Source organism: Pimephales promelas, chromosome 2 (assembly GCF_988280905.1).
Source record: "Pimephales promelas chromosome 2, fPimPro1.hap1.1, whole genome shotgun sequence".
NCBI classification, from domain to species: domain Eukaryota; kingdom Metazoa; phylum Chordata; class Actinopteri; order Cypriniformes; family Leuciscidae; genus Pimephales; species Pimephales promelas.
In genome coordinates this window covers 25217669-25237358 of record NC_142770.1, presented here as the reverse complement: position 1 = coordinate 25237358, position 19690 = coordinate 25217669, and the positions used below count along the sequence as shown (strand labels likewise).

Sequence of the window (19690 nt, the reverse complement as noted above, 5' to 3'; positions counted from 1 at the left end):
TCGCGCGTCACACGCTTGAGCTTCCGGTGTGTGTGCGCTGATCAAGCTTTATCTGTGAGTAAAAGACCATATTAAATGTGTTCATCATATAAAGTGTATCTTCAAAAGATTTGGATTATATGGATTACCATCTCTTTATGAATGTTTTGAAGCGTCAGAGTTTTGGACAGAAATCTCTCATATCTTCATTTGCGTTTCAAAGATGAACTAAAGTGGCATGGTTTTGGAACGGCACGAGGGCGAGTGAATCATGACAGAACTGATATTTTCAGGAGAACTGCCCCTTTAACTAAAACTAAAATTACTCAAAATTAAAGCTAAATAGAAGTAGTATTTTATTTTTTACAATAAAATGACAAAATCACTAAAAATCTATTTTTAAGTTAAAAAGAAAAGTGAAAATATAGAAATAAAAGTTAGTCCAAAATATGAATAAATACCATAATAGTAAATGACTACTAATAAAATAACACTGCTTTGGGTTGACATCAATACAAAGGTCATTTGTATGTATTATTTTTGTAAATCCATAAATACTTCTCCTAATGTAACATAGGCAGAAAAAACATACATTTAAAGTATTTTGAATTTTGCATTTCATGTGCAATCATAACTGGGGTCACCATTTCAAATGTTTATTTCACTGTAAGGGACAAATGACGACTGAAGTTATTACCTGATTTTGATGCAAAAAACAAGAGAAATTGACATACACAAGTGATCTAGACCTCAAGGACAATATGAGAATGATGTCTTACCTATATTAGGATGATTTAAGACCTTCATAATCCTCACTTCACGAAAGAGCTGTGGGAACACACAGAGACAGAGACATCAGATAAGACGCAGATCCTGCAGTTTAACTTTAAACATACAGTACTGGTCAAAATCCATTTTTAAAATCCAATTTAAGGCTTTTTAAGACCTGCACAAATAAAATGAATAATCTATAAGCAAAGGATGGCAATACTAAACCATAAAATGACTATAAAAACTTTACAGTTCACAAACAGATCTGGACAAAAACAAAGATTTATAAAATGATAAACCTCACATTTCAACTTTTAAACCATTTTTTAAGAAAAGGCATTAGTCAAAACTATTAATGATTGAATTTTTTATCAAGTTTTTACTTTCAAACATGACTTGGAAGTTGATGTGTAACCATCAGGATTACCTTTATTACGTCCCCAAATTAAAGACCTCTTACAATGATAACAGGGCATTTTCTTATATCATTTAAGATATTTAAGCCTTTTTAAGGCCTTAAATTTGATAAAACTATATGTTATACATTTTAAGCCCTATAAACAACAAGCTATAAAGTTGAACAAGAAACACAGTAGCGTTTAGAGGTCCCAGGAAGCTCCAGTGAGCACTTCAGAAGAAGCCGAAGTTTGCAAGGTTCATGGCACTAATTCAGAAATATGTGTGAGAATTTTTTGAAGCACTTCAAATCTCTGTTTTCATATTTGCCCAGCTGTAAACATGACATTCAAAACACAAACTGGTAGGTTGCTTTGCGTGTCGGTTACGAGTCGTTTAAGTGTGTGACTCTCAGACAGAATAAACCAGTCAAAAGCCTATGCGAGACACTGAGCAAAACTACTAGAGAAACACTGGATCCTAAACACTACTCCTGGTTTCTCCCCGTGTCCCTCCATCCTTCTCTTCTCCAACCAAAAGCTGCCGTACACACAAAAACACTCTTGAAGACAGGCGCTCTTTATATAGTAGCAACAACAGGAGTGTTTTCTGTTAAGGACACGCGATGCGACCGTTTCATCTCTGCCACGATGCACCAAAATATATCCTCCACACATTAAAAAAAAACTATTTATATGATACGAAGGCAAATGAATATGTGATTAAACCAAACCAAATAATTCAAAAACGATTCAGAAACACCAAACCAACATTAGAGATGCGGCGATGCCATTGGTCCGCTGGTAAGCCCAGTTATTCAATCAGATTATCGTTCGAGGTTTTTGTTGCACACTGAGAAATTTATTTAGTAAATGTGTTTCCATCTAGTTTATGATGAGCATGTCGATTTTTTTATGCAATATCCCAAAATGTGCATAAAAACCGGTGTATGGAAGCATAGCTAGTGATGAGCAGACGTCTGGAATCATCATCGCCTCCATCAGTCTGACAGAGCCAGAGAGACACCGACGGACGGATTGATCTCTCTCACCACAGGCTAAACACAAGTGTGTTGTTTGGGATCACAAACAGATCTATGTGGGAATGTCACTCTAGAAAACGCCTCTGCGTTTCAACCACAGACTGTGGACGACGCCCCTTCACTCTCTTCCATTGGTGAGAAGTGAAGCCGCCAGTGTCCGATATGGCGCTGACATATTGGGACTTGAGTCTTCACAGTAGAGATCTCGGGACTAGACCTGCGCAGTAGCGATCTCGAGACCTGACCTGCGCAGTAGCGATCTCGAGACCTGACCTGCGCAGTAGCGATCTCGAGACCTGACCTGCGCAGTAGCGATCTCGAGACCTGACCTGCACAGTAGCGATCTCGAGACCTGACCTGCGCAGTAGCGATCTCGAGACCTGACCTGTGCAGTAGCGATCTCGAGACCTGACCTGTGCAGTAGCGATCTCGAGACCTGACCTGCGCAGTAGCGATCTCGGTACCTGACCTGCGCAGTAGCGATCTCGAGACCTGACCTGCACAGTAGCGATCTCAGTACCTGACCTGCGCAGTAGCGATCTCGGTACCAGACCTGCGCAGTAGTGATCTCAGGACCAGACCTGCGCAGTAGCGATCTCGAGACCTGACCTGTGCAGTAGCGATATCAGGACCAGACCTGCGCAGTAGTGATCTCAGTACCTGACCTGCGCAGTAGCGATCTCAGTACCTGACCTGCGCAGTAGCGATCTCAGTACCTGACCTGCGCAGTAGCGATCTCAGTACCTGACCTGCACAGTAGCGATCTCAGTACCTGACCTGCGCAGTAGCGATCTCAGTACCTGACCTGCGCAGTAGCGATCTCAGGACCAGACCTGCGCAGTAGTGATCTTGGTACCAGACCTGCACAGCAGCGATCTTGAGACCTGGCCTGCGCAGTAGCGATATCAAGACCAGACCTGCGCAGTAGTGATCTCAGGACCAGGCCTGCGCAGCAGTGATCTCGGTACCTGACCTGCGCAGTAGCGATCTCAGTACCTGACCTGCGCAGTAGCGATCTCGAGACCTGACCTGCGCAGCAGTGATCTTGGTACCAGACCTGCGCAGCAGCGATATCAAGACCAGACCTGCGCAGTAGTGATCTCTGTACCTGACCTGCGCAGTAGCGATCTCGGTACCTGACCTGCGCAGTAGCGATCTCGGTACCTGACCTGCGCAGTAGCGATCTCGGTACCTGACCTGCGCAGTAGCGATCTTGGGACCAGACCTGCGCAGTAGCGATCTCGGTACCTGACCTGCGCAGTAGCGATCTCGGTACCTGACCTGCGCAGTAGCGATCTCGGTACCAGACCTGCGCAGTAGCGATCTCGAGACCTGACCTGCGCAGTAGCGATCTCGGGACCAGACCTGCGCAGTAGCGATCTCGGGACCAGACCTGCGCAGTAGCGATCTTGGGACCAGACCTGCGCAGTAGCGATCTCGGGACCAGACCTGCGCAGTAGCGATCTCGGGAGCAGACCTGCACAGTAGCGTTCTCGAGACCTGACCTGCCCAGTAGCGATCTCGGGACCAGACCTGCGCAGTAGCGATCTCGGGACCAGACCTGCGCAGTAGCGTTCCCAAGACCTGACCTGCCCAGTAGCGATCTCGGTACCCGACCTGCACAGTAGCGATCTCGGGACCAGACCTGCGCAGTAGAGATCTCGGGACCTGACCTGCACAGTAGCTATCTCGGGACCAGACCTGCGCAGTAGCGATCTCGGTACCTGACCTGCACAGTAGCGGTCTCGGGACCAGACCTGCGCAGTAGCGATCTCGGTACCTGACCTGCACAGTAACGATCTCGGGACCAGACCTGCGCATTAGCGATCTCGGGACCTGACCTGCACAGTAGCGATCTCGGGACCAGACCTGCGCAGCAGTGATCTCGAGACCTGACCTGCGCAGCAGCGATCTCGAGACCTGACCTGCGCAGTAGCGATCTCGGTACCTGACCTGCACAGTAGCGATCTCGGTACCAGACCTGCACAGTAGCGATCTCGGTACCTGACCTGCGCAGTAGCGATCTCGGGACCTGACCTGCACAGTAGCGATCTCGGTACCTGACCTGCGCAGTAGCGATTACGGGACCAGACCTGCGCAGTAGCAATCTCGGTATTAGACCTGCCCAGTAGCGATTTTGGGACCAGACCTGCGCAGTAGCGATCTGCTCCGTTCCTCCGTTCTGCTCCAATTTTGATGTCTGTTGATTGCAGTACAGCAAGATACTTGTTAAAATAAAGTAAATACAATCTCCTCTGTCCTCTGAAGCACCAACAGACTTTTTTTCGGGATCTTCGGTGACAGAGATCCTGTCAACCACAGCTGTCAATCATGGCGTTACACCACTGTTTTATAGCATCACGTAACTAACTAAAAACAAACTTATTTTAAAAACAGGCACTTGAACTTACATCGGGCGATAAAAATGACAGCAAATGACAGAAACCAAATAATTTAATTGTTTAGTTGGTCTCACACCCTGTTGAATAACATGGGGAGGTGGGGTTTATGACCCATACAAGGGCCAGCCACCAGGGGGCGATCGAGGCACTTTGGCTTAACTTTTCAGGGCTTGTGCGGCACGCTTGGTTTCAACTAATTACACCAACACAACATAAACATCAAATGTTTAACATTAAGACTCGTATAACCCAGCAAAAATGTTATGTTAAATATCAATTTGGTCACACTTTAGATTAGGCTCCAATTCTCACTATTAACTAAGACTTTTCCCTCAATAAACTCCTAATTACTGCTTATTAATAGTAAATAAGGTAGATGTTTAGTTTAGGTATCAGGTGGATTAAGGGATATAGAATATGATCATGCAGAATAAGGCATTAATATGTGCTTCATAAATACTAATAAACAGCCAATATCCTATTAAATATGCATGATAATAAACAGCTAGTTAAGAGTGAGAGTTGGATCCTAAACTAAAGTGTTACCGTAAATGAATTTAAAAGTCAACCTCTATAATAAGTAAACAATTTTGACAAGATAATGTTATTTGTCATTTTCTATTTGTACTTTTTGCATTCTATTTGTAATCTCATTTTTTAAATGAGAACTATTCATGAACCAGTCTCATGTGGAGCTTTTACTGCAGCAAGGAAGTCAGTCAACTATCCTGTTTTCTCCATTTCTACAGATATTGTAATGTTGACTGCATTCATCAAGCAGAATTATCAACCCTCATTCACCCTCATTGCAACTACCAGAAACAGTTATTCTTTATCTTTCTTTCTTTGATTGCTATAAAATAACAAATCATATAAATAAGGATTTTAAACTGTTTCCAGTCATTTCTAAATTATACAGTTAAAAACTGGTAAAAAAAAAAAAATGTAAAAAAAAAAATCTCATAATTTTTAGATTATGATAATAAGCATTTATGAAAGTTAAGCACTTTGACAATTTGTTGAAAAAAAGTTTTTGCAAGCCCTAATAAAGTGCCTCTGCTAATTTGCATTATGAGAATAGTATGCAAATAGTAAAAAAATACTTTTTTATTAAAAATAGTTTTAGTTTAAATTTGAATTGATTATAACATAAATCAATAAAGTGCACATAATATAATGATTTATAAAACAAACAAATCATTTTGGTGAGCCATATATCATGAAGTTTGTGAGTGATCTCTTCTCATGTGACCTCTTGACCTCTGAACACATCCTTCCTGTCCTTTGAAACGGCAAAAACAACAGTGAAGAAAGGAAATGGAGGAGGGGAAACAGAAAGTGTGTTTCTTCTTGGCAGTCTGCGCTGCTAAACAATCAGCAGAGCTTCTATTTTTACAGAGATATTTCTAAAAACAGCCACAGCAACATTCCTCTCTGACACTGACAAGCGTGACACTTCCTGTAGTGTGTGTGTGTGCTTCTCAATCCCCTGATTTACACAGACGTCATCGCAGCAGTTCCCCGTCACTCATGGAGGTTGAACACACACACACTCATGACGAATGATGTTGTAAAGTGAGTTTAACACACACCACCTGAATCCGTGGGGAATTTGATTCAGACTCACTTGGAATCACAAAATGAACACTGGAAGATGGGGGAATGTCCTACTTGTACTTATACAAATATGTGAATGCACGCAGATAGTGTTGGATCATATTCCAGCATGATGATTACAGATACTGGGAGAAGAAAGACACAGGAAGAGAATTCATTTGGGACCTAAAACAATTTAACAATATGAAAAAGAAACTGGATGAGCGCTGTTGGGGGAAGGGGGGACAACTGTATTTACATACAAGCTATGACAGTGTGTGTGTGTGGTCATTAATCTTGCTGTCGAGACGTGAGACAAGTGCTGTTTCACTGTCCATCTGTTCAAGCGATGCTAATGTGCACATCAATCAAAACAGGGAGGAGGGGCCTCATTAACATATTCAAATGAGATTATAATTGACTCTACAGAACTGAAACAACTGGAACATTAATAAAACACATCTTTCAAGTCGTAAAGCATGAAAAGCATATTCCAAGCATGACTGTGACGTCCTTGAGGAAGGAGGCCTGACCGACACGAGGAAGCTGGTCGAGAAGGACCGTCTGATCCTGGATCATCTCAGGGAACTCATTTAAGACTTGCAACCCTCGACGCTCCTACTGAACGACGGGACATGAGGGGCATTTTTAGGAAACTAATTAGTATTTGCATTTTTATTCCAATGTATTATTATCGCAAATCCATTTTTGGATCAACATTTTTGAGTTAGAGAATCCATGAGTTGGGGTCACTTGCGGCCGAAGCACTGCTTTAGGTGCAGGAATCACACATTCGGACTACACTGCGCTGCTAAATCAAGCAATCGGAATAGTATGATTCTGTGACATTGGTTGTTAAGACAAAAGGCCAACCTCTTTTTATATAACTCACTCAGATAGAAATGCCTCGACGGAGAAAAGAAATCTACGCTTGACAAGGTGCCATTTGACGCTGTCTTTCATAAAGTCACAACTGTATAACCGCTCTGGATAATCTGCACTGTGAGGAATTGCAATGAGAGAAAGGATGGAAATATTACATTTAAATGTTCAGTGGACTCTCACACAGAGGACTCTCCGGCTCTATGAACATGCTAGAAACTGGATAAACCTGTGCAATGTTAAAACATCTGTCCATCTATCTATTCGTCCGTCTATCTATCTATCCATCCATCCATCCACCCGTCCATCCGTCCGTCCGTCCGTCCGTCCGTCCATCCATCTATCTATCCATCCATCTATCTATATATTCGTCCGTCCGTCTGTCTATCCATCCATCCATCCATCTATTCGTCTGTCCGTCCATCCATCCATCCGTCCGTTTGTCCGTCCGTCTATCTATCCATCCATCCATCCATCCGTCCGTCCGTCCATCCATCCATCCAACCATCCATCCGTCCGTCCGTCCGTCCATCCGTCCGTCCGTCCATCCATCTATCTATCCATCCATCTGTCTATCTATTCGTCCGTCCGTCTGTCTATCCATCCATCCATCCATCCATCTATTCGTCCGTCCATCCGTCCATCCATCCATCCATCTATTCGTCCGTTTGTCCGTCCGTCCATCCGTCCGTCCATCCATCCGTCCGTCCATCCATCCATCTATCTATCTATCTATCCATCCATCTGTTTATCTATCTATTCGTCCGTCCGTCTATCCATCTATCCATCCATCCATCCATCCATCTATTCGTCCGTTTGTCCGTCCGTCCATCCATCCATCCATCCATCTGTCTATCCATCCATCCATCCATCCATCCATCCGTCTATCTATCTATTTTTCCGCCCTTCTTTCGTCTGTCTGTCCGTCCATCCATCCATCCATCTATTCGCCTGTCCGCCTTTCGTCTATCTGTCTGTCTGTCTATCTATCTATTTTTCTGTCTGTCTGTCATCTATCTATCTATCCATCCATCCATCCATCCATCCATCCATCAATCTATTCGTCCTTCCGTCTTTCGTATATCTGTCTGTCTGTGAGTCGTCTATCCATCCATCCATCCATCTATCCATCTATCTATCTATCTAGCCATCTATTCGTCCGTCCGTCCGTCCGTCTTTCGTCTATCTATCTATCCGTCCGGATTCTCTGTCCAGTAAAGCATCCTCTCAGGTTTGCATTTGTTCAGCAGTGAGATAATATCCCGCTTAAACGAACCATCATCTTTCATCAAGTGCATATTGCACACAAAACGCACAGAAAGTCAGTGTCGTCAATATAATCGATATAATTACCATACAAACGTTCCCGGGGACCGTCTCACCCGTATTTAAATTATAATTCCCCATCCCAGGCTATTAACTTTTCAGTCTATTAATTACTTTCAAAAACTTAATTAACCTTTGAAATACTGAAGAAAGTCACAAAAGAACATGTGATATCAAAAGAATGAAGTCAAACAAACATTGAAGTCTCACCTTTTGTAGACTTGTGGGGTTCAGCTGTGTTTTATCGATGATCTTCACCGCTACCTGAAAGACAAACACCGTGTTACCGTCAAATGATTATATTTATAGATTCCTACATATAGCCTATACATCGTCATCTCTCCGAGCATCAGAGCAAAACGTCGTCTGTAGTCTGAGTCGGTCCTGGAAGAGAGATGTGGCGTGTTGAGGGACGCATGGCGTTTCGAGCACTAGCGAGTGTGCTTGTTCTCTTCAGCTTGACCGAGGGAGAACTGAACTCAAGAGCTCAACAGGACAAGCGTATAGTGCCAGCTATTTTTGTGAAATAACTGCTATATTAGAAGTGCACCATCTATTTCAGATTTACCCCACAATAGTGTCATGTAAAACCAAACTGTGGTTGGCGCTCTAAATGTTACCCGTGAGTGCAGGAAGCATGAGTTTGACAGTTGTCCAGTACGCTACCACAGAAGAAGAAAAGCAGTTGCTCACTGTGCTGAAACGGGTCGCTGTGAACAGAGCTGTTTTTGAGGAGGTAAAGGGTGTTGTTTTACACAGCCATTGACGAATTTTAACTGAAGTATATTACAAACTTTACATGATCATACCAGCTTGTGGAAAATGGGCATCCGCTGACGCCTTTAAGCTGTGTCACACCTCGAATAAGCACACTATGCATCTACAAGTAGTAGAGCCAAACCGATATTATCGGCCGATATTAGGCATTTTCCATAATATCGGTATCGGCAGTTATAATGGCCGATAAATGAATATTTAAAAAATAAACTAAAAATGGACGAAACACGCTTAAATCATCTCTCCTTGGCCTGTTATATTGAAAATGTATGTTTTACAATTTGCAGTATGACGTTATCTATTGCTAAATTATGGCGCATCATAGACTAGCTAACCACAAAGCTAGCTAATGCCACTATCATCAGTGGAAGACCGCTAACGTTAACATTAATGAGCTTAGAAACCACAATGAACTTTTTCTGCCTAAATAAAGTAATGATTACTGTATTTATAACTAGCATATCTCTAGTTACAGTCCCTGCATTGTAAAATGTAAGTTATACTTGTGAGGAGTGAATATTTAGACATAGAGAAAAAGGATCAAACGTGTCTTGCGCAGAAAAGTTAGCTTTTCTTTTACACGTGTGTGAAATCCAACGATATTTAATAAAAAAAAAATATCGGCCGATATATCGGATTTTAAAACCCAAAAATATTTGTATCGGTATCGGCCTTCAAAATCCTTTATCGGTCGGGCTCTAACAAGTAGGTATCCGCTCACCTCTCTTCCTGTTAAAACATGGCGGGCCAGTTTGACTTTAGCAAAGTTCCCTTTGCCGATGGTTTTGAGCAGTCTGTAGTTCCCGATGTGCGGCTGCTCGTCCGTGATGGACGCCACCGAGTTCCTACAGCGCGGGAGACTCTGGCGACTCGCTGATTTGGTGGGGGGCGCTGGTGTGTCCGCATAGCCATCCACAGACGTGTGCTGGAAGAGGAGAAGACAGGGAGATCAATTCAAAGTACATTTGAAAAGAGAGAGACTTCACTAGACTCAATTTCGTGTGCAAGCCGCTTTCGTAACTTTAGTGAAGCACGCACTTTCAACAATGCAACGACATGCAGATTTTACAGCTTTTTCGCCAATAGATATTTACACACAGTCAGTGGATCAAACATAAATGTAAATATTATTTTTATATTCAATATACAGGTGTCCCAGCAAACACAGAACGTTCGCCTGACGTTCCCGAATGGCCCCATGAATTTTTTGGGGAACCAAACAAGAACGTTATAGGAACGTTCCATGTAGGTTATTTTTAGGTTCAATTTTTATAACGTAAGGAGAATGTTCCAGGAACGTTCCCTTAACCTTAAGGGAAAGTTCTAGGAAGGTTCTGGGAACCAAAAACTAACATTCTACTACTAACCTACTAAACCAGAACCTAAATTTGTTTGCTGGGGCGCTATTGTTTGTTACGACACTGATGACGGTGACGTAAAAATACTTAAAGAGCGGTTATATTTCTCATTTGTTGTGCAGCTGTTGATAAGATATCGTTGAATGGCCATATTCTGTTTTTGAGATGCTTATCAGGTGGATCAGTTAATAATTAATAAACTACTGAGAGACTGAATGAACATCCATTTTCAAATTATGAGAAATGTAGGTGTAATACTAAGCAATGGCTTCTGCCTACTTCTTTTTGCTCACTATGGGTCGTTTTGGTAATTTATTTAGTTGATTATATATATAGACTTTTGTTTTATTTTTTGTTTGCTTTGGTTTTGACTTTATGGACGAAAATAAACAAAATAACTGTGAGTAGAAGTCATTCATAAAATTATGGCTGACAAAAGAACCCATTTATGTCATTTTTCTCAGTAAAATTATTGTTATATTATTGTATAACATAACTGTACTTTCATAGTTTAGTATCTTTACATAATATATTATTTTTATTCCTAATAAATGTATTATTTATTTGTACAGGGTTCCTACAGGTTTCTTCAAGTTAAATTCAAATCTTTTTTAAGACCTTTTTAAGACCATTTACATAAAAAAATGAATACCTATTTCACATCCCTACCAGCAAAGAAAGACAAAATCCTTCGACTTGTGTTCATTTATTTTCAAATGTGGAATGGGTAAAAGATAAGTCAAGCAGGTAAAATAAAGACATTTCAGTAGGCCACAAGAAAGTTTGCCAAACAATGTTAAGTTGTATTTTAACATTAGCTACACACACGCAGGACATCAGTTCTGACTGGATCGCTTCCCAGATTGACACTATCTAACAGTTTTTATTCGTTGACGAAAATGTCAATAGATTTTCGTCATAGCTTTTGTCATTCAAAACTAAGTTTTATTTAGTTAGCGTCTCGTTTTCGTCAGTGAAAAAATGTCGTTGAAGAAAAGTTTATCATTATTTTCGTTTTTGTCCATAAAATTCTAAATTAGAATTAAGAATTAAGACCCAGACATCAAAATTCAAGACTTCTTATTATTTCTTACTTAAGGTATTATTTCCAAATTCATAAATTCAAAGCTTTTAAGGCTTTTTAAGACCCCGCAAGGAACCCTGATTGTATAATAGCTTTAATTTAGTCATTTCTTTTATATTTTTAAAATAAAAAAATATGAAATACACATATTTTTTTTTAATTAAAAATCCTCATAAGTTTCCATGTTCTTCTAAAACAATCTTTAAATATTTCTGAGAAGTGTTTGCCAAGTATAGCGTTATGATCTGACGTTGTCTGCTAAACTACTGCTTCTACGCCACTTTGCTTCGAGGATTTGTCTCCAATCTCCCCCTATTGTTTCCAGTGTTGGAGTTATGGCATAAGATTAGTTTTTTTCAAGTAACCATTATGCAATCCTGCAAAAATTAAATGTTAAATGCTTTATGTATTTAATCTTACTTCATTAACCAACTTCTTTGCTGCTGACCTTCGATGATACAATTCAAACATACTAATAAGCAAAAATTACTTTCAATAACATCACACTGATGGTTTTTTATTTATTAATTTATTATTTTTTTCAAGTAAGTGTTTAAGTCTTTCTTCTCCTGGTTTGTCTGAGTGGCGCCCTCTACTGTACAGGAGTAATTGCCATTTCATTTGGCCTTTACATTTGTCAAACATAAAACTTTATTGTTATTAAAAAGTAAAGCAAAAGTAATACATTACTTTCCATAAAAAGTAACAAAGTAACACTATTAGTTACTTTTTAGGGAGTGTCACAATATAAGTAACTTTGAGCAACACTGATTGTTTGAGAAAATTGTACCAATGTGAGCTGTGCTAGATGAAAGTATAAAGGCTTTAAAAGCTGCGTCTTGCATCCCACTCTTAAAGCATCACGTCACACTATCAGATCCACCAATAACAAACCACAACCATCCAATCAATTCCCCACCAAATGCACCTTTCCGGTCTCTCTCTTGAATCCAACACGGAAGTGACTGAAACTGCAGTTCATCGACTGGCCACTAGAGGCTGGCTGCAGAAGAGACTCAATCCCATAGTTACCCATGTTAAAATGCCCAACTTTACAGCAGAAGAAAACATGTTTACAGCCTGGTACTAAAAGAGGTTTTGGTCTATATAGCTAATTTTGCCCTTCATGACGACTGTGAGGAGGGTGAATTATTTTATAACTCATCCGTTTAAATAATATAAAGCCTTAAAGTTCGGCATAGTTAGGGGTGTGGCCACTTGAGTAACAGGTGGATTGCCGCTGATGTCACTACTAGCCGTTTGTCTGCTGTCTGTGGTCACGTTACTATCTAAGCTAATCCCAGCCACTGAACTTGCCATCTCTGCCGTGTTTATGCATTTTTCGGGATTGTTTCCTACAATTTAATAGGCATTATACCTATTGTCAAGTATCGAGAGAACATCGCTGTTTTCAGCGGTTTTCATCTGTGTACATGCACTCGTGGCATGGATGTCTGACAATTTCGTTGCTTTTTGGAGTTTTCAGATATAAAAACGTCTATATAAAGAGACCGAATGAGCGCGGATTTCCAGCACATTTACTTGAACTTCTGAGGTAATATGAATATGACAAAATATGAATAAAGCTCTCTACGAACTTCACGTGCTACACACACACGCTCAGAGCAATATTGTAAGCATATTGTACTGCATAATACATTTTTTAACTATCAGTAATACAGCATCACAACACACATAATCTCACTTTTAGCTATGTCTTTTAAATTATATAGTATTTTGAAGGGCAAAAACATGAACTTTAACTATTGTCTTTAGTCAAGTCAGCTGTGACTTTAGCGCGAGGCCCTCTTCAGCACAGCACTTCCATATTTTTTTACAGTCTGTTCCCCACAGACAAAATTAAGCCCTACATTTGCTCTTATTTGATAAGCTGTTTCACTCAGCAATCACAACATCCGTTAATTGCTGTTAATTAACCCCTGGTTCTGTTATTGACCCTTTGAGCTCAGTCAAACAGTAACATCAACATGGCGCAGGAGTTAGTCAACTTCAGCTAGACCACAGCAGAGATCTATATCTATATCAGAAATATAGAGAAGCTCCTGGATAAAGTGGAAAATGAGCGGAAACCTTCACCCCAAACCACAGGGAGCGAGCACTTACACCAGAATCCATTACCAGCACTGGGTCCATACCAGCGAAGCTTCATTACCTGAGGAAATCTGATATGATTTGGCCATCTTAAAAGCCCTCTGTTTGAACGTCATGAGAATATATGTAAGCAATGAAGTACGAGAGGCTGTGCTGTATCGCGAATAAGTAACGGCTGAAGGGCGTTGTTAGGCTCGACGCGAAGCGGAGTAACCCCTTCAGCCGTTACTTCTTCACGGTACAGCACTTGCCTCGAGTACCTTATAGCTTTTATAAAACGGTTACCACACAATGCAAATATTGAAGTAAAAAAAATTGTATTAGTGCAACTTTCATACGGTAAAATCACTAAGCCTTCCTTCCGCTGGAAAAAAATAGTCCCTGACCGTGAACAGCAACAACACTCCAATGTGTAATATGCAGGAAAGCTCAAATATACACAACACAGGAACTGCTGTGATACATAGAGCCATTGGGTGAAGCGATCATTGCCGTGTGTTATCATGAATAAAGCACAGCTACTGACCAATCAGAATCCAGGACTGGAACTAACCGTTTTATAAGATTGGTTAAGCTGCATTAGAATGGAAAAGCCTTGTACAAAATGACTTCCCATATCCAATAAAACAATCAATAAAATAAGAATTGAGGAAAATCAAGAGCTGCTCACATTCAAATCAGATGCAAGGGCACAAAACTTGAAAAACTCCTCTGGAAAACCCATGGTGAACATGTTAAAGAAGAATTCTGGCACAAAATGAACCTTTGGTCTAATAAAACATCGGTACCTAGTCGACCGTTCTCTGAGATTTGTTTTCATGATAATCGAATGTAAAGAGTTTTATCTCTAAAATCTGTTTAGCGTGTACGCTAGTATATGGGGGCATTAATAAGTAAAAAGAAATCACTTGTTAATACCACTAACAAGGCTCAAAATAGCCCCACACTAACACAGCAACATAATGAGGCTCCATACATGCAAAACACGAAGCATTGAGAACTTTGTAAGTGTACAGACCGTTTAATAAGAAGATATTTTATAAAGACCTTAAAGTCATCAAAATCGAAAATTGCCAAATAATGGGAAGTTGAGGAATTTTAACAAAGACCACATGAAATATAGTAGCCTACTTTAAAATGTAAACTATATTATTGTCCCCTTCTCAAAGCTAAATGCAACTTTAAGGCATGGAGATATTAAGATGGACATTAAAATCTATTTTTTTCAGTAAAGCTGCTTTGAAAAGTGTATTTTTTTTTAAAGCACAATTTATATAAATTTGACTTTAAAGTATGCTGTTCATTTGCTGAAACAGAGAAGTTGTATCAGATAATTCATCCCTTAAACAATTTAGATGTCAGTCAAATTTATTTCACAATACCAATTTCGACACCACAGCAAAAACTAATATCAGGGTAACTAATGTAAGTAAAAAATCGACACGTTAAAAATCAGTATAAAAACTACAGAGTACTGAATTGAGTTCTCTTTCGTTTCTCTTTTTAATAATCAAGCAAATCCGGCAATTTAGCAACAGTAGACTGCATTAGGACGGGACTAGGTTGTATTGACTGGATGTTGAGATGTGGGAGTTGCCCTCAAAAGTGGAGGCAGATGAACATGAGCTTGGTTTAAACCGTAGACTGTGAAGAAATATATATGTAGTATCCGTGACGTCACTCGTAGAGTTTCTGAAGAGCATTTCCGAAGCCCAAAGTGGGCGAAGCCGGCTGTCGCCATCTTGCCACCGTCACTACCGGATAAACGAAAACGTGCAGCGAGGCGGATTAGCTGAGGAGACGTAACGCTAACAGCAACGGCTAACAGTGACATTAGCGGCAATCCACCTGTCACTCAAGTGGCCACACCCCTAATTACGCAGAACTTTAAGGCTTAATATAATTTAAACGGATGAGTCATAAAATAATCGTCATGAAGGGCAAAATTAGCTATATAGACCAAAAACACTTTTAGCACCAGGCTGTAAACATGTTTTTTTCTGCTGTAAAGTTGGGCATTTTAACATGGGTGTCTATGGGACTGACTCTCTTCTGCAGCCAGCCTCTAGTGACCAGTCGATGAACTGCAGTTTCAGTCACTTCCGTGTTGGGTTCAAGATAGAGACGCTTGGTTTACACATGTGCAACAAATTGCGATCAGTGTCAGATTTGAGTAAAAAATGCTTGCCGCTTGGTTTTAAACACGTTAAAAGATTGGAGAAGTCCTGCATGCGTGACCTGAAAGAAGCCTGTCGTTTCACTGGAAGGTCCGGTTTGATTATTTTCATGATTTTTATATAAAACATTGGAAGGTCAAAAATATGGATGAATCATTTACAGTAACCCGCAGTTACAAAATAGGTAAGGGAATTTTATGAACCCATCCCTAACACAAACTACTAAAAGTGTTACCCTGACAAGAAACACAATGTCAGGACTGTCTCAAGACAAAGCGACTGAACTGACGAGTGTCCAGAAACCGTGACTGGAAGAGCCTGTTGTGAATAATTGCTGAGTCACTAGATGACCTGTGTCTTATAACACAATACCACTCTAACACTTGAGGAAAGTCCTTCCCTCGTGGTCTTACTTTCACTGTCTCCTCTATTGTTAATGTCCTCCTTTTAAACTAGTAAATATACGCCGTCTTCACCGCTTCTCAATGAAGGTTATATGAATGTCTGCATTCAAGCTTCATTAACAGCATTTGTGGCATAATGTTAGTTTCCACTCATCCCAGTTTACAGTAGTGGTCTATGGGATGGTTTAAAAGCATGTGACACATAAAATTTCCAAAAATTTGACTCATTTATTAAGCAAAAAGCATTTATTGTTTGAGCTGTAAAGTTGTCCAAATCATCTTTTAGCAGGAATTTTTTTTTTCAAGGCTGATGAACATGCACAAAGTCAAAATTATTTTCTTTTTGGTATGATATTATTCCACAAAAGCTATGGAAGCTTGTTTCCGCCACTGAATAAAAAAATAAACAAATAATTGCGACTTTTTATCTCACAATTGCGAGATATAAAGTCAGAATTGTGAGAAATGAAGTCGCAATTGCGAGATATAAAGTCGCAATTCTGAGAAATAAATTCGCAATTGGAAGATATAAAGTCGCAATTATGAGAAATAGCCACAATTCCGAGATATAAAGTCACAATTTTGAGAAATAGTCGCAATTGCGAGATATAAAGTCGCTATTTTGAGAAATAAAGTCACAATTGGAAGATAAAGTCGCAATTGCAAGAAAAAAAGACAGAATTGAGACTTTTTATCTCACAATTCTGACTTTATTTCTCACAATTGCGAGTTTACATCTTGCAATTCTGACTTTTATATCTTCGAGTTTATATCTCGAAATTCTGACATCTTTTCTCAGAATTGTGAGATATAAACTTGCAATTGCGAGTTATCAGGCATATTCTAAGGGGAAAAAAAGAATAACTTTTTTCCCCTCAGAATAGTTTATATCTTACAATTCTGACTTTACAACACACAATTGCGACTATATCTCGTAATTATGACTTTATAACACGCAATTGCGACTTTATCTCGCAATTGTGAGAAAAAATTCAGAATTGTGAGATAAAGCAAAGCTTGCAATTACCTTTGTTATTTTTCATTCTGTGGCGGAAACAAGCTTCCATAAAAAATTCTTGATACAGTATAACTTAAAAAAATCTATTAAAAAATAGAAATATCTAGTGTCAAGTTCCTAAAAATTTACTCTTTTTAATGTGGGTTTCATATATAACTTTTGAAACCATATAACCGAGATAACGTTTGTGTCATTTTCAAGAGAAGTTTTAAAATAAAATAGAAACTTTCCTGAATTTTTGTAAACTTTCCAGGATTTTCTGGAAACTTTCGGAAACTTTTGGAAGGAACCAATTGCCAGTCCCTTTGCAACCTTAATATCATTGGAATTAATTCTTATTCAGTGAAACCATTTTATTTGCCACAACAAAATCAAAACATATTTTCCATATATATCTTGAATACACGTTAGAGTACCCATCCTAATCATTACTTTTATTAACGTTTCTAAGCATATTTTTCAAGTCAAAAATTATAATTTTTTTTAACCCCTTAACTGTCACCGTCCCGGTACCGGGACGCCTAACTTTACTTCACTATATTTCTATCAAATCCTAATCTAATTATGACAAATTATATATTGTTGGAAAGGTCTAAGACTTCTAAATAGATATCCTACCCCTGTTTTGTGTTAAAAATTATGTAGGAAGAGTAATTGATGAATTTATGACAAGAGTGCACCTCAAAAAATCTGCATCATAACAGGAGTTTTGACCTTTGTCACAAAAAGTCGATGAACCCACTTTTAATCAATGAAACTTCTGTTTTTATGCTAAAAGTTCATAATAAACATATAATCTAGTATTTTTCAATAAAAAATAAAAAATTATAGTACAGTATTTTCCTCTAAAAATGATAATATTTATATTTATTATCCTCTAAAATATAATATTATTTTTTATCGCCTTTTTTTATTATATCACATATTTTAGTAGTTATCATAAATTAGGTATCATTTGAAAGCTTATAAACTTATAATCATGTGAAAACTGTTTTATAATTGAAAGTTGGGTTACCATAGAAACGGTAAATATTTTATCAGGCTCCTCCCCTTTTGGGCATCATTATATTTCATAATTTATGATCAAAACCTTTTCTAATCTTGACAAAACTGATATTGTCAGAAAGATCAGAGTCTCGAGGTTCCAAATTTTGTGACAGAATTGATGTTTGGAAAGAAATGTATTAATTTGTTAAGGCAGAATGTACACAACTAAATTCAATGGAATTCAATGGCACCCGGTGGCTATTTTTGGTACTACGCCTAAACAAAATCTCATGAGAACTTCAATTTTTGTGATATCAACTTCAAATTTGGAACATAACTTGATAAGATGTATGGCTTTGATTTTATAGAAATTTTAGAGTAAAAAATATTTTATAAACTATATATTTTATATAAAATAAAAAAAATATATAGTACAGTATATTTAATTTACTGTAAATTTAAACTTCCATAACTTTTTCATACTTTCATTTTTTGAAGTGTTTTCACTTCAGCAATATTCTGCTGAGTGTTTTCTTTAAAACAAGACCAAACTTGGGTATATATTCCAAAGCATTCTTAAATTACAACCATTCATAAATATTATTAAGCTTTCGAAGAGTCGCATCACATGACATTGTACAGCCTTTCCTTGTCATAAAAAGGTCACATTATCTTTAAGATATTGGTTTAACTTGACACACAATCATGAGGGTCTCCTGGGTCCTCTCTGTGATATCATTTCCTGTTTTATGTTTTGTTTTCTCTGCATGTTTGTTGCACCACAAAGACATAACTTTCGTTTATGGATATAATAGTATAGAATTTGGTTTATTTTCTATTTTAGCAGTCGAATAAGGTCCCAACACCCCTGAACAAGGACAACTGTCAGGTTGTAGTGATGTCTTGGATGAAAAAACATTTTTGACATCGATGCGAGCAGAATTTAGCATTGCAAAACGCAACCATTTATTCTACAAAGGAAGCTTTAAAAACACGCATGCAGAGCTTTGAAAAGACAACCTAAAGCCGGGAGGATCCGACACAAACCAAAATAACGAATGACAGCTTTCAGTCAGCAGAGATCTGGCATCTCCCCGAGCAAACTTCAACACGAAAAGTCTTTAACACTTCAAATCTGGCGTCTCCCTCTTCTCGTCCAGAGCAAACTTCAACACCGCAGCCAAATATGACTCCTAAACCTTATTTTTACACCAGCACCATTGAGGCCGTGAGGTTTATGCAATAAGTCACTCCTCAAGCCTCAAGAAACGAAACCAGGATCCACATTATCTGGCGTTTTGAGGCCAATGGCAGAAAGCCCAATGCAGGCCTTGACAATCAGCATTCAGTGTAACCGGTGACTCAGCGAGATATCGAAT

General features: G+C 39.1%; 1 protein-coding gene across 2 annotated transcripts in view; it reads right to left on the bottom strand.

Moving 5' to 3' along the window:
- mark1 (MAP/microtubule affinity-regulating kinase 1) overlaps nucleotides 1-19690 on the bottom strand; it is a 71008-nt gene that overhangs the window by 36206 nt on the left and 15112 nt on the right. For both annotated transcript variants that reach the window (XM_039657258.2, XM_039657259.2), the window contains exons 2-4: nucleotides 9893-10096; nucleotides 8605-8658; nucleotides 759-807 (exon numbers count right to left, since the gene is read on the bottom strand). In XM_039657258.2, coding sequence (XP_039513192.1) covers nucleotides 759-807; nucleotides 8605-8658; nucleotides 9893-10096 — 307 coding nt within the window. The remainder of the gene's footprint in view (nucleotides 1-758; nucleotides 808-8604; nucleotides 8659-9892; nucleotides 10097-19690) is intronic.